Source organism: Dermacentor variabilis, chromosome 7 (genome assembly GCF_050947875.1).
Source record: "Dermacentor variabilis isolate Ectoservices chromosome 7, ASM5094787v1, whole genome shotgun sequence".
NCBI classification, from domain to species: Eukaryota; Metazoa; Arthropoda; class Arachnida; order Ixodida; family Ixodidae; genus Dermacentor; species Dermacentor variabilis.
The window spans coordinates 26331976-26357881 of NC_134574.1; the positions used below are offsets into that span (position 1 = coordinate 26331976).

At 46.7% G+C, this 25906-nt stretch overlaps 1 protein-coding gene across 1 annotated transcript in view; it reads left to right on the plus strand.

The window, feature by feature from the left end:
* Positions 1-25906, plus strand: part of LOC142587376 (epoxide hydrolase 4-like) — a 200615-nt gene that overhangs the window by 49205 nt on the left and 125504 nt on the right. The window contains exon 3 of the mRNA XM_075698331.1: positions 11625-11761. Coding sequence (XP_075554446.1) covers positions 11625-11761 — 137 coding nt within the window. The remainder of the gene's footprint in view (positions 1-11624; positions 11762-25906) is intronic.

Here is a 25906-nt window from a genome sequence, read left to right on the forward strand (position 1 = left end):
AGATAACCGATGGTCACCAAGGGTTACGGACCTCATTCCAAGGGAAGGGAAGCGTAGCAGGGGGCGGCAGAAAGTTAGGTGGGCGGATGAGATTAAGAAGTTTGCAGGGACGACATGGCCACAATTAGTACATGACCGGGGTTGTTGGAGAAGTATGGGAGAGGCCTTTGCCCTGCAGTGGGCGTAACCAGGTTCATGATGATACGTGGGCCGATCGCGAAGATAGTGCGATACCGGCCCGACTGGCGGCGGCGCTGAAGCAGGCGTTAAGCACTCCCCAGACGTGGGCCGATCTCGAAGGCAATGCAATACCGGCCCGACCCGCGGCGGCGCTGAAGCAGGCGTTAAGCCCTCCCCATACGTGGGCCGATCCCGAAGCTAGTGCAATACCGGCCCAACCCGCGGCGGCGCTGAAGCAGGCGTTAATCACTCCCCATACATGGGCTGATCCCGAAGGTAGTGCGATGCAGGGCCAACCCGCGGCGAAAGTGCAGTTCGCTATTAAGGGGCCCACATACACAGCTTCGCTGGTCATTCTTCTTCACAGAGTGAAACGGCACTGAGTTCTTTTTTCATATTTTGCGGGCTTTCTTTGCAGCCCGGAAAAAGGACTACGTGAGACATATCCAAGAGGAAACAACTCGCTCGGTTATTTCTGAAGGTGCTCTACAAATCTGCGTATCAGACTTGGGAATCCTCAGCCAATAATTAATAAGTTGGGTAATTAAACGTAATAAATGAGTGAGTTACGGAGAAGAGGAAATACTGCCTCAGTTACTATAGGCCAGTTCGAATAGTATGCGATTGGTTCAGTTCGCTTCGGATGTCCTTTTCATGTTCAAGATATTGGTTAAGGTTACGTGGGAGAACAAAGAGTCCACTACAAATCTGCGTATCATATTTGTGGTCCTTAGCCAGTAATTAAAAAGGGGGTAATTAACCCAATTATTCAGTGAGTTAAATAGAAAACAAGAAATTGCCTGAGTTACTATAGGCTATTGGAAATAGTCTGCGTTTGGTTCAGTTCGCTTCCGAAGCGCCTTTCATCATGAAAGCCTTGGCTCAAGTTGCGTGGGACATCCTGTATAGTATAAATGGTAGATAAATGCAAGTAATTAATTTTTTAAAATATATTGAACTTGTTTGCGGTGGTATTGATTCGCAGTCAATGCACTGAATCCAGCGTTTCTGCCCTAAAAGTGACACGTGTGAATTGTTTGTATTTTCTATGACAGCTATTTTCCTGCTAACGAAAATGGAAATGCAAATCCCGGAGCAAGACGCACCTTGTTGTATTGCAACACTCCTGAATGCCATCGCCGATTCTATGGCGAAAGAACCCTTGTCTAATCAGATTGCATTAGTGACACGAATGGTGCTATAACATTCTAGAACCCAGGCGAGCACGTGCGATTGGCCATACACTACAATACTCGATGTGTCGAGTACACGAAGCCCATACACTAGAATCCTCAAAGACTTTCCTGAAGTCACGAGGCTCTGCAATTTAATTCAGCCACCCAAGCACAATGTAACCTAACACCTTGCCAAGCGCTGTCCATCTGTCGCAGCTAGTTCGCGCCGCCTGTTCGTGAGCGTCTAGCGCTTGCTAAACGAGAATTCGAGAACATGCTCCATTTGTGTTTTATTCGTCCTTTGTCCACCACTTGGGCCACCCAATTCCACCTAGAGCCCAGGAACAACCGGGTGACAGGCGTCCATGCGGCGACTACCTAGGTCTCAATGCCCACACGGTCCACTATAGCTATTCTCTTCCGCTATTCCAAGATTTCACGGGCCACTTTGAAGGACGTAATATTGTTAACAAAGTGCACCTTGTCAAGGCATATCACCAAGTCCTCCTTGAGCCTGTGCATATCCCGACGACGGCCTTTGCTACACGCTTTGGCCTGTTTGAGTACATTCGCATGCCGTTTCTTCTATGCAGCGCACTTCAACCTTTCCAAAAAATAATTTCCATGGAAAGGTGCGGACTTACCTGGACTTCCTCTTCGCGAGTCCCCCCACGCACGATCATGAGCGTCACCTCCGGGAACTCTTTCCTCCCATTCAACAGTTTCGCCTGATTGTTAACCGCCAGAAATTCGACTTCGGGTTTTTCGAGCTCAAGTTCCTGGGTCACCAAAGTACGGCGCTGGGAGTTCATCCGCAGCCCTCTCACATCCAGGCTGTGCAATACTTACCAAAACCGACTATATCCTATGCCGGCTGCATGAGTTCCAAGGCCCAGTGAATTTCTGATGCTGCTTTATTCCGCACTGCCTCGAGATTCTGCGCCCACTGGTTGACTTTCTTCGTACAACCAGAGTCCTTCCGTGTTTTCTGGTCACGAAACTCCGCCGTCACGCTATGAGAGAGGTTCATACGCTGCTCAAAGCTGCCGCGACACGTCGCCGCAGTGCCTCAGAGGACATTGTTAACGTACCGAGAGGCTTGCGCGGTGCGAGACAAGCTGAATGATAAGGGGCGTTCTGCGCATGTGTTGCGCTATTTTTCGCGTCCTGGACTGTTTAGCTGAAGTTGCATGGTGGGACGAGAATGCCGAAAAGGTATTTTGTGCTGCAATGCTGTTCCGTCTACAAGGCAGCGACGAAAAAGGTGTCGTTGTTTTATTTACCGAGTGACAAGGAGGAGCGCGAGAAACGGAAGCGGGCCATACCGTGGCAGGAAATTGGTGGTTTTAACTTTGAATACATACGCATTCGCGCGGGAAACACTTCGACGCCTCGGACATCATCACTGTCTACAATTTCTATATGGTCTGCGACGCCGTGTCCCTGGAGCGTGTGAAGCCGACGCTGAAGCCTTACGTCGTCACAAGATTTTTTTATGGTCTTCGGCGTGTCCGAAGAAATCCAATCCTCGGACCTGCTCAACCACAGTTCTACCCCTATGCAAATGACCACATGAATTGCCGGGAACGCTTGAAGAGTGCTGATTTTTTTTATATTTTTAAAAATTGTCGGAGTGAGAAAATGCGGTATTGGTTCGTTCGAACTTGTGTTCGTTTAAGAGTTGATTTGCCATGTGCTATGAAATGTTTATGCTTTACGCTTTCTTGTGTGTAGAAAGAATTGATTATGCCTTCTGTATATATTGCCTTTGCTTTCTGATGTTTCCTGTGCACGAATGCGTAGCGCCCGTGTTTTGATATTCTTTCTTTATGTTTCCTATATCAGTGCCATGCATTTAACAAACTTATTGCAATGTGAATGGCGGAGAATTTGTCACGAGACGCCCCTTCCTGCTTTGTTTATGTCACTTATTCTGCATAGCAAAAAGAATGATCGTGCTTGTATGATGCTTTTCCATCAATATGTTTTATTTCTTTTTCTGATTGATATAGATAGCTGCATTTATTTCCCTTTATTGCACCATGACAAAAATGTCAAAACCAGCGATTAGAATATTTTCAACTCTTGCAAATAGTCGCACCATAAGAACCAAACTATCTAGTCTCGTATCTCGTGCTTCAAAAACACGAGCAACGGGAATAAGTGGTGAGCTTACTGGCACTACTAAATGACTGCTTGCTAGGAGAATTACCTGATTACAATGCAGTTGCAGGTCCTAACCCTTAACGTTCGCCTTAATCCTTATACTAAAAGCCGCACCGAAGACATTTAGTTTTGTGATTTGCGTTACATTTAGCCTACCCAAATCTCACTCAGCAAAAGCATCGCTTTGCCGAGCAATCTGAAGCGCAAGGAGCTGCTCAGTTTCCTTTTCTTTGTGATTAAACAACGTCATAATTATGGTAGCAGCCCTTGCAATAGAGATTTCATTGTTTGGTCTCCTGATAAGATAGTTCGCGTGGTTTACTAGAAAGTGAACGGCGCAAGGTTTCGATTAACAGCCTGGCGCTATGCGCAACTGAGAGTTCACGCTTACTTATGGGTAAGTGGGAGTTTAACAGCCCAGATGTTTGCCTCTGTTTACAGGTGGCACCCCTGGCACTTCGTTGCGAATGCGTGGTGTCAGGAAAACACTAAAAAGCGGTACCTATCGAAGGGTTCAGACGAACAGCTCAGAAAAAAATCTGTACTGAGACCGCCCACCCACGGCAGCCGCATTTCGATGCGGGCACAATGCAAAAACGCCAGTTTATTTAGATTTAGTTGCCCGTAAACGACCCATGTGGTCAAAATTATTCCGTAGTCTCCCATTACGGCGTGCTTCATAATCTTAGCGTGGTTCTGGCACGTGAAATCGCAGAATTTCTTTTTTCATGAAAGACCGCGGCAAGTTACATCTCTGGGCAGCTATTTTTTTCGCGGGCGCTTATTTCATAGCGGAAGATGCGCTCAGGCATTTATGGATGTATGTAGAATGTTCAAAGCACTCACAAAAAAGTAAAGCGGCCGTTGAGGAAGCTTAGAAAGCTAGAATACCGAGGCTGCTCTGCGCAGAGCCATGGTGGACGCCTCCAGCGTGGTCATCGGCGCTGTTATCCAGCAGAAAATCGACTCCGAGTGGCACCCGTGAGGCTTCTTCTCTTGGAAGCTCTAACCTGGCGATTCACTGCAGCGTTTTTGTCCTTGTGCGGCTCGCCATCTGCTCCACCATTCAGCACTTCCGGCACTTCCTGGAGGGCCACCCATTTTATGTTCTAACCAATCAGAACTTTCTTGTGTACGTGATTTGCATGAACTCTTCTAAGTACGTCTCACGTGAACTTTGTCAAATTTATCGGAGTCCACCTCGTATATCTGACACATGTAAGGCACCGACAACGAGGCACCTGACGCACTTTCACGCATGGCCTCCCTCGGCACTTCTGCGTCTTCTGTGGACTGGGAACGTCTAGCTTGGGCGCAGATGGGAGACTCTGAGTTGTAAGCTCGGCGTGAGCACCCCCGTTCCCTCCTGTTGCAGCTCGTCCTTCACACGTGTGTACCTGGCTCACTTTCGTGCTATGCCAGTGGCTGCACCTCGCCAGTTCATCGCGGCTGCCTTTCAATGTGCAGTTTTGTATTCACTGCAAGACAGCTGCCATCCCAACATCCGAAATACGCAGGGCCTTGTTACACAGTGGTATGTCTGGCCAAAGATTAACACCAGTGGGCCCGCTCGTGAACCGCTTGCCAGGCCGCCAAAATGACCCTCCACACGAAGAGTTTCACGCACTTTTTCTCCCCACCTCGCTGTCGCTTTGACCACGTCCATCTTGATTTGGTTAGACCGCTTTCCTTCCTTTCGTGACTGCCGGTACATTTTTGAGAATTATTGGGCGCTTCACGCGTTGACCCAAAGCGTGAATTCCGGGCATTACTGCTGCTGAAACGGTCGCCAAACCCTTCGATTCAGCATGGGTTTCCCCCTTCGAATTCCCAAACATGGTTACGACTGATTGTGGGCGGAAATTTGAACGTATTTTTCAGTTTGCTCAACCACCTTCTTGGCACTAAGCATTGCCGTACCATGGCATAGCCAGTGTTACATAACCAGTGACCCCAGTTGGTAGGGCGGCTGGTTTTGAATCCGGTTGCCCAAGCACAGCACCCGGTGTTCAATCCATTTGAACATGGACAACCTAGTGACCGGGCCAAGTTCCCAAAGACTGCTAAGCAATTAAAGAGCCTGCTGGAGCTAAGGCAGCTGAAGGCAGAGGTTAGGGAACAAGTAGCGTCTATTTCTTGGCTAAAACGTCTCTAATGAACAGCGATCTGTGTGTGCATGCAGTATCACGATGGAACATCCAGAGATGTTCCTCCCAAGTATTTGGTCTCTCTCTCGGAAACGCTTCAAGAAGACATTTAAAAACTTCGAGGTAACATTTTTTATTGGCCATCGGCCCTTCTAGAAGAAGTTCATGGTGAATGATACCTCTCCAGCAAAAAAAAAATAACCTTGGACCCTCCTTATCGTACCTTCTTGTGTCACCGTAAAATTGCCCCGTCGACTGTGACGACTGATGGTTGTCTTCCACATCATAATCATAAACCTCGTTCCCGTCCAAAGTGATGATGTTTTTCACGCATCCGTTGTACGATCTAGCCAGTCTGAGAGCGACACCACTCAATCTACGCCGTATTTCCTTATGTGTTTATCTGACAAAAGCCGCGAAAGATGTTTTGCCGCCAAGTAGCGCTTTTCGTACATGTTGGTGAGAATCTCAATTTTTGAGATGCTAACTTTTTCACCTACTTTCACGTCATTCACTTTCTCCTCAATAGAATCAGGTGTTGATGTCGACGGCGCTCTTGAACAGTCATCGTCTTCAATAGATGTACGGCCGTCTGTAAAGAGTGTGCACCACTTGCGCATTGCAGTTTTATCCACCGCTTAACCATCCGCAAAAATTTTCCAAGTTTCGCATAGTATATTACGCGAAACCGCTGCTCCCCTGACTTGCTCATTTCGACATGCAGGGAAAATCACGGCGGCCGCATTTCGATGGGGGCGAAATGCGAAAACACCCGTGTACTTAGATTTAGGTGCACGTTAAAGAACCCCAGGTGGTCGAAATTTCCGGAGCCCTCCACTACGGCGTGCCTCATAATAAGAAAGTGGTTTTGGCACGCAAAATCCCATAATTAATTAATTAATGCAGGGAAAATTGCCAGAAGATATGGACGTCACTTCCCACAAACATGCATAAGAAGGAAGTCGCAGTTTCGCCCAAAAGCCAAAGCATAAGTTCCGACAGCAAAATATTAGACAGCTATACGGAGTAAGGATAGTAGCGTTTCGGCCGTGTAAACTCTTGAAAGTTGTCTCACGAACTAAATTAATAAGCGCGGTCTCGCTCAACCACACGCCAACATGAAAACATCTAACTCGATTACCGCGTACATTCGCTGTCAAAGCGCTGCCATGAGGAATAGCAACACCAGCAGAGAGTGAATGGACCTTCGTACTGCCTCAACGCGAACTAAGCGGCGAGAATAAGTTTACGAAGCTAACGGCCTTCGGCACACCAACACTTTGTACTCATCGCAGATGGCTTTCAAGGTAGGGCCCACGCGTCCGCGCTAAGCCACGCCATACTTATCCGCCGCCAGATTAGAAAGGCCTTCGGTGCCTTGCGTGCGATGGAAGATGGCGCGCTTCTTCCCGGCCTTCCTCCCTTGCGTGTGCGAGAACGAGCCACCATCCTCGGCTCATCCTCGCACACCTTCACTCACACCCACAGGATATGGCGAGCAGTCAGGATTTTATTGCACTCGTACTTTATACGGAACATCATGGCGACGCTGATGATGACGCCGACAGCGGGAATGGGCCTGGAGTGTTCATATAACTGCTATCGCAAAAATAACAAGTGCGTGTCTACAATGCTGTTCATCATCAACATTGTCACCATCATATGCCTATATTATGTCCACTGCAGGACGAACGCCTCTCCTTACGATCTCCCCTTACCCCCGTCCTGCGCCAATCGATTCCAACTAGCACCCGCGAATGTCCTAATTTCATCTCCCTACCTAGTCTTCTGCCCTTGTCGCTTCCTTTCTCTTGGCACCCATCCTGTGACCCTAATCACCCACCGGTTATCTAACTTGCGCATTACATAACCTGCCCAGCTCCATTTTTTTTCTCTTTATGTCAATTAGAATATCGGCTACACCCGTTTGCTCTCTGATCCAAACCGCTCCCTTCCTGTCTCTTAACGTTATGCCTAGCGTTATTCGTTCCATCGCCCTTTGCGTGGTGTTTAACTTGTTCTCAAGCTTCTTTGTCAGTCTCCAAGTTTCTTCCCCATATGTCAGCCCCGCTAAAATGCACTGATTGTACACCTTCCTTTTCAATGATAATGGTAAGCTTCCAGTGAGGAGCTCACAATTAATACCGTATGCGCTCGAACCCATTTTTATTCTTCTGTGACTTTCCTTCTCGTGATAAGGGTTCCCTGTGATTATCTAACCCAGATAAACGTAGTCCTTCAGAAACTCAAGAGGCTGACTGGCGATCTTGAGCTTTTGTTCCCTTGCCCGGGTATTCATACTTATCTTTGTCTTCGGCATAATTTTCTTCAGGCCAGCTATTACACTCTCTCTGTTAGGGTCCTCAATAATTTGTTGTAACTCGTCTTTAGTATATGCAGAATAGAACAAGGTCATCGGCAAACCGAAGGTTGCTGAGATATTCGCCATCGATCCTTACTCCTAAGCCTTCCCAGTTTAGCAGCTTGAATACTTCTCCCAAACATGCAGTGAATAACATTGGAAAGATTGTGCTTCCTTTTCTGACCCCCTTCTTTACAGGTATCTTCCTAATTTTCTTGGGGAGAATTAAGGTAGCTGTAGAATCTCTAGATATTTTCCAAGATATTTACGTAAGCTTCCTGTTGTCCATGATTACGTAATGCCTCGATGACTGCTGGTATCTCTACTGAATCAAATGCCTTTTCGTAATCTATGAAAGCCATATAGAGAGGCTCATTGTACTCTGTGGATTTCTCCATTACTTGATCAATGGCACAGATGGGATTCTTTGTAGAATATCTCTCCCTGAAGCCAGCCTGCTATCTTGGTTGACTAAATTCTAGTGTTGCCCGTATCCTATTGCCTATTATCTTGGTGAATATGTCATATAATACTGGGAGTAAGCTAAAGGGCCTATCATTTTTCACTTCTTTAGCGTCTCCCTTTTTGTGTATTTGTCTAAGGCGTGCATTCTTCCAGTTTTCTGGGACCCTTGAAGTCCTTAGAGACTTCGCATAGAGAGCCGCCAGTTTTTAAATCATTATGCCTTTTTCATCTTCGAATAAATTGATGGTTGTTGCATCTTTTCCGGCCGCTTTTCCCCGTTTCATGTCTTGCAAGGCCCTTCTGAACGCATCACTAGTGTCTCTAAAACCTGTTCATTACTGCTTCGAATGCACGTATCGTGGCTCCTCTGGGTACTGTAGAGGTCAGTATAGAATTCTGCCACTGCTTTTACTACACCTTAGATATTGCTGATGATACTGCCCTGCTTATCTTTCAATGCACACATCTTGGTTTGTCCTATGGCAAGTTTTCTTCTGACTGATTTTAGGCTGCGTTCATTTTTACAGCTTTCACATTCTTTCTCACGTAATTTTTTGAATATTTCTTCTTTTTGCCTTGTTGACCAGTTTTGACAGTTCCGCGAATTCCATCTAATGTCTTGAGTTGGTCACTTGCATTTTTTATCGTTTCTTTATTAGGTCCTTTGTTACTTGGGAGAGCTTGCCTATTGATTGCCTTGGTGCCTTGCCTCCCACTTCCATTATTGCCTGTAAAGCTAGCCTAGTTACGGTCTCATTCATTACCTCTATGTCTTCATCTCTCTGTTCTAAGGCTGCATATTTGTTTCTAAGTACCAGCCTGAATTTGTCTGCTTCTCCCCTTACTGTATCTAGGTTGGATTGTTTCTTCTTGACCAATTTTACTCTTTGTCTCTTCAAATTGAGGTACACGCTAGCCCTCACTAACCTATGATCAAAGAAATTTACCTTACCTATCAGTTCTACATCCGGCACTCTGCTGGGATCGGCAGAAATTATGAAAGTAATTTCACTTCTTGTTTTACCTTTATGACTTTTCTAGGTGCACTTTCTGTTGCTACGCTTCCTGAAGAAGGTGTTCCTTATTCGCAGCTTAGTCCATTTTACGAAATCTACGAGCACCTCTCCTCCAGCGTTCCTAGAATCGAGGCCGTAGTTGCTAATTGCCTGTTGACCCGCCTGCTTTTTCCCCACTTTTGCATTGAAGTCACCCATTACTACTGTATACCATTTGCACTTTCCTCAATGCTAATTCAATACCTTCATAAAGCTGATCCACTACCTCATCGTCGTGAATGGATGTTGAAGCGTAGGCTTTTGCTACCTTTACTCTATACCTCTTATTAAGTTTGATTATGGCTACTGCTACCCTCTCACTAGTTCTGTAGAATTTGTCAATGTTGACCGCTGTGTCTATATGTATTAGGAACCCTACCCCGTATTGCTTCTTATCTAGGAGACCGTTACAGCAGGAGACATGGTCAGCAGTGTATAAGCCTCTCCAGTTATTCTAATCCAACCAAAGGCGATGATATTCCAAACAATGTATCATATTCCCTCAAAGAGTCCTGCTAATCTAGCCTCACTCGACAGAGTTCGGTGTTCAAGGTATTCAGGGTCAGTTTCCATTGGCGGTCTGTCCAGTTATTCAGTTATTCCAGTTATCCTAATCTCACCAAGGGCGATGATATTCCAAACAATGTATCATAGTCCTTCAAAAAGTCCTGGTAATCTAGCCTCACTCGCCAGAGTTCGGGTGTTAAAGGTAGCCAGGGTCATTTTCCATTGGCGGCCTGCGTTGCAGGTCTGACCGCCGCCTTGGTCAGGTGCTCTGCAGTTGCTGGGGACTGAGGGCTACGGTTTAACTGTAGGAATCATGAGGGATGTAGTGGCCGAATACTGCACCACGGAGGCCAATTGCTGCTCTGGTGAGGAACTGTCTTTCTTGAAGCTTAGTCCTAATTTGGTTGTAACTGGTTTACTATAGCTGTTCATGTGTCGCTAGAGTCTGGCGAAAATTTTATGAAAGTCGCCTATGTGTGAGATAATAAATAAAAAAGGTTGTGAACTATTCGGTAACCAAACGTGTTCTTATGTAACTCGAACGAAACTTTAAAAACAAAGCGGGACATATTAAACTAATGAGACCAAGAGCATATTGTCTGTTGTCGTCTGGAGCTACTCAGACAACTTTTAAACTCTGATTACCAGCCAAAAATGCTCATTTATGGAAAACTGTGAATGTGTTGTGCGATGCATGTCATCTATGAAAAGTTGTAGAAAGTGCTTGCAAACCTCTAAAAAAACGTATTTTCATTAAGTTGCCTCTTGCGCAGTTTTTTTCCGAGTTTCACATTAAGCATGCGAAATTTATGAAAAAAAATTAAGTGGCTGCCTGGTTGCGCGTACGCAGTCCTCCTAATTGTGTTTCAAAAGTAGCAGATGAGAATGCCGTTCTTATCCTCGTACCGCTGTTGAGGGGGCGGCCTTTGTCGCTGATCATTGAGGACCATGGCGGATTATGATTCTTACGTCGATGGTGGGGAGCTACACAGGATGCCTTGGCCGGTGTCTCTCTTTTCATATTGGCATAGCGGCTTCCTCCTTCCGAAACCAGTTTCAGAGGGCTGCTATTGAGACGTGTAAGCACGTAGTGACCATATTTTCTCATATTTCGTGGGCCTTTTTGACAGCTCAGAATAAGAAACACGCAAAAGATCACTTCATGACAACTTTATTTGGTGTTCCTCATCACAATATTGAATGTTTCACCAATTACTCGTACTATAAACGAGTAATTCAAATTTGGCATACTTAAACGTAACTAAATAGCTAACTAAAAGCACCCACAAAAGTAGTTTAATTAACTCAAGCCGACAACAAACATGATGTTTGTGCCGTTCGTCCAAGTTAAACCACTTTATTTTTAGATGTTTGTAATAGTTAAGTAAAACAATTGATATATACTACATATCCATGCACACGCAGGTTTGCAAGAGTGTGTTAAAACTTATTAAAGTAACTGAGCTAACACCTATACTAAAATCAACAATGATTCGACGTTCAAGCCGTAAGCCGTAGTAACACCATATGGTAACACTGGGTTTCCCTGTCTGTCATGTTTGTACAGAATATCACCGTTCATTACATGACCAAGGGATGCGATGACGTCGATGGCAACCGCACCATGTTGCTGTTGTTGCACGGATTCCCAGATTTTTGGTTCATCTGGAACAGGCAGATACCACAGCTGAGCACTCACTTCTGGTAAGAAACGGCGCGGCCATATTTCTTTGATAATAACCTAACCCCCGTATTCGCAAACCACCTTTAACTTGAAACATTAGTTCCCCTCTACCGTGTTGAGCACCGTTCCACCTGTCGAGTGAACAAGACACAGCACTTCACAAGAATTGCTGTGGATTGTCAATGAAGCGCCGTGAAAACTTTTCCCGAGAGGCAGCTCTTCTGCCCATTAACACGATGGCGGAATGGAGGAGAAACTATGAAGCTCGGAGAATTTTGGAACAACGATAAGTTGGTGCGTGGGATTTGGTAAGGAGAATGGTGCCAGCCCTAGTGTTCGCGGATGTCATTCTGTGCGTAAAATCGGATATCCTCTGTGTGTGTGGGGAGGGGGGAGCTAACTAAGAATTGGTAGGCCAGTTTGCTTTGGGAGCTCACGGTAAAACCACAAATGAGCAGTGCAGCGTGACCTGAGTTGGGCCTCTTTGAATTCATATAAGCACTGAGGAAAATTAGTGTTGAAGAAAGACTCAGAAACATGGATGAAAGTAAATGGGCAGGTAAAGTGCACATGTATCTGAACTTGAGAAGCATGGGCACAAAATGGAGAGAGAGGTAAAGAAAGTTGGCAACCAAGTACAGAGTAAATGAAACTTTAAATAGACAACCAGGAGTCAACAGAAAGAGAGTGAGAGCACCTGCGATAGTAATTTGAATGCAAAGAATGGAGACAAAAAGGCCCACGGGGATTTAGAAGAATGGGAAGAAAGGCATCAGAAGGAAAACTCTGTACAAACCAAAGGGCAATGCCTTGATATTTGAGATTCGAACCGGATACCTAAAACAAAAAGTACCGGATCAAATATGATGATTACCCACGTAGGCCACTGCTTCTTTTTTGGCTCGGCCATTACCGTCTAACGCTTATGCCGCAGAGTACAGGGAACTCGCTTCCGAAAGCGGTAACGCCAGCACCGCACTACACGGTGGCTGCGCGCTTGCAAAGCCAGCTTGTACAACTAAGAAATACGAAGAGAGAGGGACACCAGTTTCCAGGCTTTGTGAAACGTTGTGTGAGACAGCTGTACATCCAGGGACAGCTACTACACAAACATGGACCGCCGTGCTTTCTTCTCATTTGTCCTTTGAAGTGAAGGATTCTCATTGGCAATATCAGTAGGTATTCTACCTACAAGGGACAGGCTTGAATGCTGGTATATGGTGGCGAATGGTAAATGCATACATTGTGCACAAACAGAGACCAACAAGCATGTAGTAAAGAAGTGCGTTGTAGCACGCACCTTCTGGAAGCTAGTTGCATGAGTGTTTTGAATGTCCACCGTGCGGCCACCATAGCGCCGAGATCGGTTTGCGAGCCTCGTCTACCACAGCGCTAGCTACGTTTTGTGGTGCTTCCGCAACATTGCAGAACGATCTCGCCGGTCAAATAGAGCAATGTACTCCAGAATGTGCAAACTACAGGAGATAGTATGGGGCCATCTTGAAGAACAGTTGTTCAGACTCGGTGAAGCTCAATTTCTTTGCCGCTGGTCTACGCGGTACCTAACCGTCTCCTCATGCAAAGTCTTCCTACAGCCAGAATGAGACCCAAATTCTGTTTGCCTGAGTAGAGACTGTACTTTTATGTGGCCCGTATATCGTTCATGAATTCAAGGCTGACAATAATGCTTTTGCATAGGTGCTGTAACGATGTTTTCTGTTGTTGTTGTCGTCATCGTCGTCTACGCGGTACCTAACCATCTCCCGAGGCAAAGTCTCCATATTTTTTGCTGCAGCATGCAAGCAAAAATACGGAGACTACTACTCAGCTCATCCTGATAGAATGCGAAGACATTCACCCAGTGAGACTCGTAGGTAACGTACCCCTTCCAGAAGTGGTTGCATTTAAATTGGATGGGAGCAACAACCGACCGGCAGTCGAGAAAAGCAAGATATGTTTAGAGTAATGGTGTAAAAAAAGCAAGGACGAAATTGATACGTCCGCATACGTTGCAAGCATAGGTAGTGATGCCCGGTAGATGGAGAAGTTTTGAGTAAGAGAAACATGGTTATGGACACGTATACAAAAAACACTAGAACTAAAAGCACCTGTAGCATACGTGATTAACTCAAGCACGCTAAGCGAGTATTTGGCACTGCCCCGTTTCTAAGGAGATGCCAATAAATCATCGTCATCATAACCATCGAGTCGAGGTGAGATGCTGAGTAGAGGAACGTTCCTCAATATGGCGGTAGGAATAGCAAAACTTACGGTAGGAGTTGCGGAGAAAAGTGTGAAAGAGCAGATGCCTGCCACTTTATAGCGTGCAGCTATTCAGCTGTCTGCAGTCAGTGCGCACTCTCTCAGAGAAGCAGTTGAGGACAACAGACAATTAGGTAGTGGGATAGGGTCAAGAAATTGGGCCGGGAGGGAGCACAAACTGCCGGCTAAAGGTTGAGGTAAATCAACACCACTGGACAGGCTTTCGTCCACAAGTGGAGGAAAGATAGCGTTATGACGATGACAATCTTCTTTTGGAATGAACAACGCGATGATTTCTGGATTTCATTAGTGCAATGGCAATATATGGCTGATGAGCGAAGGAGTATTGTGTTTTGTATGGTAACGTGCAAAGGATAATGTGCGCCGGCACGTGCATGTGTCTTCTGCTATGGCTTGCCATTGGCCCACTAACAGTTGGCGTCTTGCTTCCTAGGTGAGGTGTTCGATAATGTCCTTCTGTGTACCTTCCCTATGCAAAGGCGTGCTATTTCAGCCAAGCCGAGAGCTAAAATTGGCGTCAAAAGTGAAACACACATGGCTTACTAATGCCTTCCAAGTGCAGACAACAGAGGAGCCGGTCGGACTTGTCAAAGTGCACGCAGCACGCGGAGGTGTTGAAGCTAAAATATGAGAATGAATTCTCGCTTTCTCTGGAAATTACGTACGATTGTTCCCACACATTTCTTCTTACACAGCAAAGATATTGATGGGAGTTTGAATGGTAAGACGGGAGTGCTCGAGAGAAAGTGAGAGACAAGCTGCAGGTGTCGTCGATATCAGTCACCGGCGCAGCCTGCATCAGCGTCGTGAACTTTTGTTTCCACGCGTAATTTTTTATGACTAGAAAGTAACAGCTACCTGACGCTCACCTCACGCGTCACACGAATCGGTGACATCATCATAGCGCAGCTTTCTTAGCCACCAATCCACATTTTCTTAATCACGTTGCGCTTTCCAGGCTTCACGCCGGACATCAGAAATGTGTTCGTATGGCTTCGGTGGTGAATATCTGCCAGCAACACAAACTGCAAAGTAAGCGTGACGCGGCCACATGAGCAGGGCGTCTGTGATTACTCACCAATAAGATCTGCCAGTAAACAGACCCTCGGTACTCCCGAAAAGAGTGAGAACTCGCTTATACAGGTTCGCATTCACATAGGTGATGTACACCAGGAATTTTTTACCATGAAATGCTTTTAGCTGCCGTTGTCGGTGACCTTCAAGTGACCTTCAGCCAAAACCCAGATGCGTTATCGGGATACTCAAACGAAAACATCCGGGCAAGTTGACAAAAAAATTTATTCACCCGTAGGCACGTGCTTAACTGTTGTATTAAGGTAAAGTGCAGTATAACGGATGGCACATGTAAGACATCATACTTGATATAAACAAAACAGACCAGCAAATGAAATAGTAAATGGTGTCTGCTTGACACTGGCTTTGCCACAAACAAAAAAAAACACAACGTTAGAGCATCCGAGTGAAAGAGCCAACGATAAAGAATGGGTGGATGTCTAACAAAAATGGAGAGAATGTTGCAAAGAAGTCATTGTGGTCTGAACCTACGCCGGGTTCATACAAATTGAATGACCGAACTTTCCTCTCGCCTCAGAAAAAAAATCAAAAGCTATTACACGACCTTCTATATAAAATAGGCTGTGACTTGCATGTATAAGCACCCTACGAAAAACCACCACTCCTACCCCGCGACATCGCCCAGTGCTATATGAAAAATATGCTTTTGCAGAAAATTCATCACAAAGCCTTTTACATTCCTGCTTGTTTCTTATGTTACATACACTCCTGAAGAAAGAGGAGCTAGATTTTTTTCTAGCGTGCGAAATGACTAACTTCTCCCTGCTTATGTCTTCTACGAAATCCTTGTGCGCTAAGTGTCATTATGTGAAAATAAATGGTAAGTTAGTTGCGTACAGAAATTGACTTAGGCAAATGGCTCACCACTAATAAGTTGTGCACTGAATTGGCGCCCTACATCATTGCAACAGAGAGAACACGGCAAAGTAAAAAATGACAGGAGTATCACGGGAGTGAACGCGGAGCGGGCACTGCTCATGGTTTTCACACAGGTTAACCGGGACCAAGCTGATTCCTAAAATACCAAGGATTCAGAGGCTCATACAGGGACGGGAACGCGCTGTCTGTGCCAAACATCATTCTGTCAACTCTGCCTTAGCTTTGTAGCGTGTAGCAGAGGAAAATCAGCGCTTACGGAAGGCAGAACCAGTGTAAGGTGCCATCGTTAGTACGTCTCCGAATCGGAGACAACGTCCGCGGTAGTAGTGTTTCGTGGCATTTGCATTTCTTGGAGAGTGCCGCCGTTGGTTCTGATGACATTGAACTCTCTGAAGACAGCACTCTCCTGGCTTCTTCAGACGCCGCTTGCGAGCGCGTGCGTTTTTTATTTACTGCTGTGCTGGGAGCACTCGCAAGCGCTGTCATTGCCTTGACAAGCAGCGTGATCCTCGACGGACCGGTCAAGACTTCTGGGATACCGAGATGGCGTCCATCTGCGTCCTCGCCAGCGTTCGATGATGCAGCACATCTAGGAAGCCGTTCCCGCTTTGATAACGTAAACTTGGCGTCTAAAGCAGGCTGCTCATTGTCTTTCGTGGCAGACGACGCGATTGTGGCGGGTAGCATCTCAGTGCTCTCTTCATCAGGAGAGGGAGAAGACTCAGCATCGCTGGTATCAGGGGACCCTGAGGCCGGTGGTGGTGAAAAACGTTTATTGATGAAAACGGCAAAAGTATGGGCTCATTCGCACCGGCGACTGACAGTGGTCGCGCGACCAAGTTGGTCGCAAAGCGACCAGTCGCAAATGGTCGCAAACGGTCGCCTTTCTTGAAAAGCGACCATTTTGGGCCAGTCGCTCTCTGCGCGATTTTTCAGTCGCGCGACCGTGGTCGCAAAACTGATAAACCAATCAGCGGCGCACCGGAAGTGATCTTTCGTGTGTCTACATCCGGCCTCCTCCGGCATCGCGTTCAAATTCCGCGTAGATTCCGAGAGTTCTCGCTGAGAACGATAATCTCCGGGATTGCGACTTGCGGGTCGCGCTCAGCCGGGCTTGCCGGTGTGAACATCAGTCGCCTTCGGTCGCTTTTTGATTGCGAGTCGCAAATGGTCGCGCGACCTCCTCAAGTCGCCGGTGTGAATGAGCCCTAAGGAAAATTATAAAGAAGCGTTGTGGACGGCCTTCAGGCTGCCGGTATGGCATCCAGGTCATGCCTATTCGCGACGTCCTCCGCCGAACTCACCAGCCGAAGTTGGAGATCCGGCTCGGTGCTGGACAAAGAAGCCTCCCACTGCTTCGGATTACTTAGGTGCCAAGACGCAGGGGCAAGTGTACTGGGCAGGAGAATAAGACATGAGCGACAGGCAGGCCAGTGCGTACCGGGGCGGTGGAGGACAAGATGTGCGGGAGTAAGATAGCTGTGGGCCTGACGATGGCGCCACAAGTGTTTGTGGTGCTGGGAAAGGGATTTGTGCGGAGAGGGGAAGGGGAGACAAGAAAGGTGTTAGTGCAAAGTGATACCGCGGTACGTGAGGAGCGTATCGCGCGTGTCGCGCGTGTCGCGCGTGTCTATTCCCGGCGGGGCCGGGCTTGCTCGGTCAGTCGAATCTCGAACGATTGAATTTTCATTTATTTGTTTCCACAAGCAAGGAGGTACGGAAAATCAAGGGGAGAAAAGCTGCGGGAAAGCAGCTTGACTGGCCCCAGGTTCCGTTTACAATGGCAGCAGCAGGGCAGGTGAGAAACGTTAAGGGAAAAAAAGAGGAGAAAAAAAGAAAGAGCAAAAAGAAAGAAGAGGAAAAACAGTAAGGGAAAAAATCACTAAGTACAACGGTAAGCAGTCAAGATTGCAGAAACCATATCACGCAGATTTTTTTCGGAACAAGTGAACACATCGTTATTGCATCTGGTGAGCTCATTGAGTAAACTGGGCAGCCAGTAGCATTACATTTGCTGGCCATAATTAGTCCGAAGTTGAGGAACACCCCAAGTCTCAGGAGCTCGAGTTGTGTAAGGCGTTTCTCGTTTTGTGATATTATCGAGAGAGCTGAGGGGCCAATATTTTTCTCACATCTTCTGTAGGTTGACAACAAGCGCAGGTTTATTAGGGCAGGCAATTTAAGGGTTCCGAGGGCGTTAGAAAGAGGAGCGGAATGAAAATCACGAGGCTTATTACAAATGACACAAAGACATTTCTTCTGGATTACAAACAGCTTGTGAATATTTGTGACTGAAGTTGCCACCCTTACGAGGCAGCAGTAATTTAGGTGACTGAAAAAAAGTGAGTTATAAATCAGCAATTTCACGGATTGCGGCAGGTATCTAAAGAAATAGACAACACCCAACACCTGTGACTGTTTGCCGGTGAGGAAATATACATGAGAGCGCCATGTCATATCATGATCAAAGTGCACACACAGACATTTGATTGATTGGACAACTTCAATAGTACTGGAGTTAAGCACAATATCTCCAGGTAGCACGACATTCATATTTCTTCGATGAAAGAGCAAAGCGTTAGTTTTTGCGGAGTTGATTGTGAGACAATTTTCAAGGGACCACTGGTGTACTTTGGAGAGCACACTGTTAGCACGAACCATTCGCGGCCTCGTTACCAGGATGGGCCCCGTGAGCGGGCACCCAGATGATTTGGATGGGGCGAGGGGGAGCGGCATCGCAACACAAGATTACGATGGCCGGCTGTGTCACCCGTCCAACCGCGTAGTTGTAGACCGCAGGTTTGGAGTCGCTGAAAATGTACTTCGCGGAGGTTTGCGTGATGGCAAGGGCTATAGCTGCCTCCTCGGCCTCGAGAGAGGTAGAAGTGTAGACTGAAGCTGTAAGAGCGGGTCGGAGAAGAGAATTGTCAGTGACGCCAATGGCACAGCGCTGTGTCGCCGCTTGCCGCTTGTTGTGTACGCGCCGTGCGAAGTAGAGAGTAGTTGATATCAAATCCCTATAGGGCCACAAGTGGAGTACAAAAGCAATTTCTTTTATCCTAACCGCTTAATTTTGAATTCAGGTCAACCGGTAACGGATGCATGAAATCGACGGCGCCAGGCCTAACCAAACCTTCACTAAAATGGATCGGCATTAGCTGAAACTTTATGTCCTTAGCTTGAGAGGACTTAGGCTTGTGCACTTCAACTTTGAAGCCACGTTTAGACATTTTGAGCGCCAATAATTACATATACAATCGAAGGGCCAATGGCTATCGCGTTATCGGTTCAACGGCCGATAGCGTGGGATTCGGTCGAACGAACATGGTCGGCAGGCTTCTTTTGTCGGCACCGTCGACAAGGAAGCCCATCGCGCTGCGACAACTCGTGCCCCTCGGTTCTGTCGTTGTCGGCCTGTTATGATAAAATCGTCTCAGCGACACAGTGCGCTGAATACTTGTTCAATCCTTGGTGTCAGTCTCATCTTCGCCACCACCAGCAAGAGAGCGCCGATACGGCAAGAAGACTTCGTCAGCTACGTGATATTTTTGAAGTGTCGCCCGAGTGTAACGGAGGAGTTTTTCGGTAAATTTGTTAGCCATCAATGCAAGGTGGCAACTACGTGGTTCGGACTAGGCCCTGGCCGCTTTCTGTTTTAAAGTGAAGCTCCAGTCTCGCGCTACTCACGTTGTCAGCCGCGCAACGACGTGGAGCTGTACACCAGTGGAGTTCCAACGCGGTACGCGGCACGAGTGTTTGCTACATTGTGCGTCCAGGTGAATTTTCTTTTCGGGGACCTTCCCCCGATTTATGGCCGCGTGGCGGCGCCCGCAACGCTTCCAACACGTCTCACTGCTAATCCGCGACGGCAGGGCGTATGCGCCGTCCCGCCGTGCAAAAGGCGGATTCATACACTTCAAGTCACCACACAAAAAATAAAAATACTGGTTTGTTTATTGTTTTCAGCCTGCCATGGTGCTCTGATTGAGAAAGCAATTCAATTTGTTCTGCGATGCATGCATTAATTGCTGTGCCAAATCATTTTATTGCACAACACAGGACATAGTAGCCAAGCGTTATTAAACCTCAGGAGAAATGAATAGCACAAGGCATATGATCAGGCACATATGCATTGTGTTGCATATTTTACGATAAAGAAAACTAACGGAGATAATGTGGAAGTGTCCGACTTACAACAACGGAAGCTATGGTAGAAGTGGAAAATGCACACGCAGCTTCATAGCCAGCGTGAAAAAAGGAGGCGTAGCAGAAGAGAGCAGCTCAGCTACGCTTTGGGACGATGGGCAGAAGTAAGAGCTGGAGGCCTGACTCGCACGGATGCTGCGTGGAGACGGCAGCAACCCAGTGGAAGCTGGGCTTCAGCTGCCGCGGCTGCGACCCGTGAGCTGAGCGAGCACCCCACCTTAGCCACAGGCTGACGGTTCCGTTCCGGGAACTCCGTGCAGCTACGATCCGCAGGCTAGTGGAGTCGGCCGGGCGCTCCATGTGCCTTGTTCACGCCACCTCCCTGACCGCCTGACCAGGTAAACCGGGGACCGTACGACGGAGACAGCGGCGTTGAGTCCACGACACATCGATGGGCTCAACAACGTGTCGTCCCAAGCAGCGACGACAGGTGACCTGGCTACGTCGGTGGACTCAGTGTAAATATTTGGGACCTCTCAATGCACCGCATCGGAAGACTTTGGAGAATGTGTGGCATTAGGTCGCGCTGTACATTATTTCGAGTTGTTGTCTTTTATGTTTTTTTTAATTAATATGTTTTTCTTACACGGGCGACTTGGCCCTGTCTGTGTTGAGTTTTACAAACTGCTTGACGATTAGGCGAGCCTGCTAGGATCTCCGGCCCTGTCACATTTTGGTATCCTAGAGAAGGACTGGGTTAGCATAATAGCTACTGTCCGCGAGAAAAAGCTCAGCAAAGAGGACGGCCTCAAACTGATTGATGATGAAAGGAACCGTGTCGATGTCACTCGATCTGCAGAACGTGCTGCAGTTCCGAAAACATATAAGTACAAGCGGTTCCAAGAGAAACAGATAAAGATTTCAGAAGCCGTCAACACACTATGTAGCCCTCGCAACATACCTGAAGGGAAGCCTGGCACATGTGAGCTGTCGCTATAGAATAGTTACCAATTTAAGGCTATGGATGATTTCACGACGGACAACTCGTGCTATTAGAAAGCGAAATCTAAAACAGCCGAATGGTGAGTTTTTTATTGATGAGTTGAAACACCCGAAAGATGAGCATTACATTTACTACTCACCACTCTCCTATCAGATCAACTTTTCGCCACGACGGTCTACACAGAAAACGGTAAACTGAGAACGACACTCTACACGAAGCCTGCGGTTAGGTAGCAATATTTAGACTACAACAGTCATAACGCGCGACAGCGCACTCTGTAGTGAAGACAATGATTATATCCACCACCTAAGTGGCCTTAAAACAACGCTGAGCATTTCAACCAACCAAGTCATAACTTTGATGAAATTCAACTCTACATCTTGCCGTCACGTTTCCGCTCTGAACGAGAAAGAAAATACAGGGAATCGAACCTTATACATAAATTCAAGACATCGCAACCAATAGGCATAAGCGCTTTATAGGGAGCTCTATTCGCTATGCTAAATTGCAAGCTGTAGGCAACAACACTTAGTTTGGTTGCTTAGTGTTTTCTTGCTTGTTTTCTTTTTTTCATCCTTTTCCTTTCTTTCCGTGTTTTCCTTTTCTTTTTCTTTTATTTATTTATTTATTTATTCCAATTAAGTATTTTCTTTTATAATCTTTCTTTCACGAGCACCGGTTTGTGCCGCTTCTTCTCTTTCACAGACACTATAGCCCACGACCACCAGCGAAACAGATAATAGAGGGGTGCTGTGCACGCCGTTGACACGCCTGCTCACACACGGCGTTGACACGTGCTTGACTGGGCACAAGGCCCGCGTGACGGGCCTTGTGCCCAGCACTCTTTTATTCTCAATTCTACACCCTCGCCGCTAACACACCTTCGCTCGTTGCCGCACCCACTCGCCGTAACCCCTCTCCCCTTTAGAAGAACCCTACCTATATATACTGCGGCGACGAAAGCATATCTCGCCTTGAAGAAGGCAACTCCACTTGTCGAAACGTTCGTTGCCGCTTTCACCTTGTTCTCGTTTTTCTCATCGTCCCGAATAATGAGTGTATTTTAAGTAGTGCAGTGTACCTACCAGAAGGCCACGCTCATGAAACTGAACAACCGTCAGAAGCGACGATCCAAAAGGATACTGAGGAGAGAGGCAGTAGCTGATCGCTCCACACGGGGTTTGTTGAGAGAAGAGCAATTGACGGCGCCATGCAGGAAGGGGCGGTACTGGAGAGTGGATATTCTTTTGAAGAGACGTTGGCTTTCAACTGCAGAAACCCCTGTGAACACAAGCTAGTGACCAGCAAGGAAGATGTTTTTGGTCCAGACGAACACAGATGCACTGGTTTTACCAGTGGCAAGAAAGAAGTCGGCATTAAGCAAGCGACGACAGCTGGCAGAGAGATAGAGCGAGCAGAGAAAACAGAGAAAGATAAAAGAAAGAAGCGCCATCAATGTTGTTTACACTACGCATAGGCCTAGCGCGTCCATCGAGTTCGTAACTGGTGAGTGAATAAGCCTACCTGAGAAACTGTGTCGACGCAAATGAATATTCAGTTCCATTTGAGACTCCTGACTTCGTATGGTGTGCGGTAGGGCGAGTGAAATGTGTGGAACTTCGGGTGGTTAACCGCAGCGTATTTCGTGTGTGAATTATGTGGTCTCAGGTGACTCAACTTTAACGGGCGAGCTCTCCGCTGTTTCCAGCGGCAACAATAATTTTCGAAATTAAAAGGCACTAGTAGCCGAACAATGGGGCGTACATCTTAAGCCATGCCGTCCGTTTCAGCTGACAGCGCGCTCTTCCATTCGGCTTGTGAAATCCATTTAAGTGAACTTCATAGTACTCCTTCCCTAACTGCTTTCAAGTGCAAGCGTCTTGTGGGCTAGTTGGAGATAAATCGCTCATGGAGTACTCAAGAACGCTGACGGATTGAAGGAAACATGACGCAGCACTGCATGTTTGAGTCTCTGTGTACTTAAGCGCTCCAAAAAATCTTCTCTTTGCAATATGTGCACCGTATACAATGCAAACTAGAACCTGCATCGTTCAAGATGTATGCATGCAAGCGTGTATACCAGGATTGCTACGATGGCTGCTTGAGAAACAGCACGCACTGAGTCAATTAAACTGTAACTGGCTTTTGATGTTTCTTTTGTTTATGGAAAGAGCACATCGCGTGAGTGTATGCGAGGAAGTTGAAAAGGTGTCATAGGTGCTTTGTGCAGCCGGTATGCTTAAACCACCCAAATGTCTTTAGCTTCCATAAAAAATATTTGTCACTGTGATACTACAAACCGTGGTGATGAAAAAAGATTAACTCAAAGCCAAGTTTTTAATGTATCTTCGCAGAATGTATTTAATTACCAAGTTAACATTTCCACTGTCAAATTATGACGATACGCAGGGTATGCGTTGGAAATAAGTACGCTCTTTAAAGTTGAACAACTGGGCCCGCAATAACAAACCATGTATTAGCTGTGAAAACTGTCCTTCCATGCGTATCATCCACAACAAAACTGCTGCGTGCCCAAACTCCTTCCTCGGAGGCACCCCTACGAATACCGTTCGGGTCCTTGCCATTCTGGCTGGAAACATTCTGCACATCTCGACTTTTCCGCACATGTTACCAGCACTTTATCTATGATGCAAATTTCGGCAAACTAAAGACAGAGAGGGACAAGTCGCTCGTGTAAGACAGACAATTGAAAAAAATCAAACATGAAAGAAAACCACTCAAAACAATGTACAGCGCGACCTAATGACACACATTCCTCAAAGTCCTCAGGTACGACGCATTGATAAGTCTAAAATATTTACATTGAGTCCACCGACGTCGCCACGTCACCTCGTCGTCGATGCTTCCGACAAGACGTCATTGGGCCCGCCGATGCGTCGTGGACTCGACGCCGCTGTCTCCTTCGTTCAATCCCCAGTTGGCCTGGTCAGGCGAGCAGGGTGCTGGGACGAACGAGGCACCCTGATCGCCCCGCTGACTCCGCTAGCTTGCTGATCGTAGCTGTAGGGAATCCCGGAAATGGTCAGTTCCGGTCAGCCTGTAGCTGAGGTCTCTGGCGGGGCGCGAACCCAGCTCACGGATTGCAGCTGCGGCAAATGAAGCGCAGCTTGCATTGGGTTGACGCCGTCTCCACACACCATCCGTCCCGTCAAGCCTCCAGCTCCTTCTCCTGTCCGTCGTCCCAGAGTTTAGCTGGGCTGCTTTCTTCTGCCACGTGTCGTTTATTCGCGTTGGCACGTAGTCGCGCGTGCATGTTTTCGCTTCTTTCATCTCTTCCGTTTTTTTTTCAATTGGGCACTCTCGTATTTTCTCACTTCTTTTGCAGCGAAGCAGTATATAGCTAGCCTTCCATGCATACTTGTTCTCCGTGAAAAAAAGATCTATCATCATCAATAGCTCATACAGCCATAAGCATTCGTACTCCCGTAAGCAAACAGAAAATGCAATGGCTCATAGCTCCGTAAGGCGGAGGCTACAAGCACTCTGAGAAGTGAAGCGAACAGTGCTTAAATTCTTTTTATTTGTGCATACAACATACAGAAAAGCATGTCGAAAGCTGTCATCATCACTGGTTCATACCCCTGTGAGCAACGGCTCATACTCCCGTAAGCAAGAAGGAAATGCAATGACTCATAGTGCCGTTATGTTCATGGCTATTCACTTTGCATGAGTCAGTTGCGATGACACTGCCCATGTCGACGTCGGTGATTTCAATATGGATGTACGCGTTCCGTGTTGCAGACATACCCCTTGCGATTCCACACCGATCCAGCCCAACCGACCACTCAGCGGTGTATCGGCATCAATTTGACGCGGTTTGCGCATTCCGTGTTGCAAACATATCCCTTGCGATTCAATTCAGTTCACATCTCTATATTTAGCAGAAAAAATCCTGGCTGGACTCCTGGGCTAAAAGCTGCAAGAAAAGGCTTGATGGGGCCCAGGAGACCATACGTATATGGCGGTATGTGATAGGTACACTGATAAGAGATGTTTAAAAGCATCACACGATAAAGTTGTTTACACTAGTAGTAGAATATCATTATACATTATACATTATTAAGAACGATGCCACAGCATTCCGGTCCAACCGAACACCCAGCAGCGTACGTGCATCGATTTGACAATATCAATGAATGTGATTGCAGTTGCGAGTGAAATAACTACCACCGATCAAGACAATAAATGAGTGTGCGCACCTGTCGTCACGATCCCCGCCCATCAAGACAATAAATTAGTTCGTACCTTTGTTCAAAATTATGCGTCACCTCCATGTAGTGCGCTAAGCAGGTTCTCTGGTAAACCATCTTCACAGAGTCGAATGGCTCATGATTTTTTCTATCTCTTTCACAGCCTCCTCATGCCTTCTTGTCCTTTGCATCCTCTTCCTGTTTCTTTCTTGGCTCATGACATATTATGCCCACCTTCAAGAGTTCTTCTATGTGAAAAACTGCTTCTTCCTCTTTGTATTGGACGTTTCCGCGGTTTTCATATGTTAATCAAACATTAGCACATGATGTCTTTCACCGTTTTTGTGATTTGCGCCACTGTATACACATACCACACTTCACGTATCCACTTCACTGCACACATTCCAGAGTTCAGTATTTAGCATCAAAAGGTCATTGTCGCACACTGCTCTATCAGAACAAGACTCCACTTTTCCATGTTGAACATGGCCGTACATTCATTCACAGCAAGACTTAAACCTTTTATGACACCTACTGCATTATGGGTT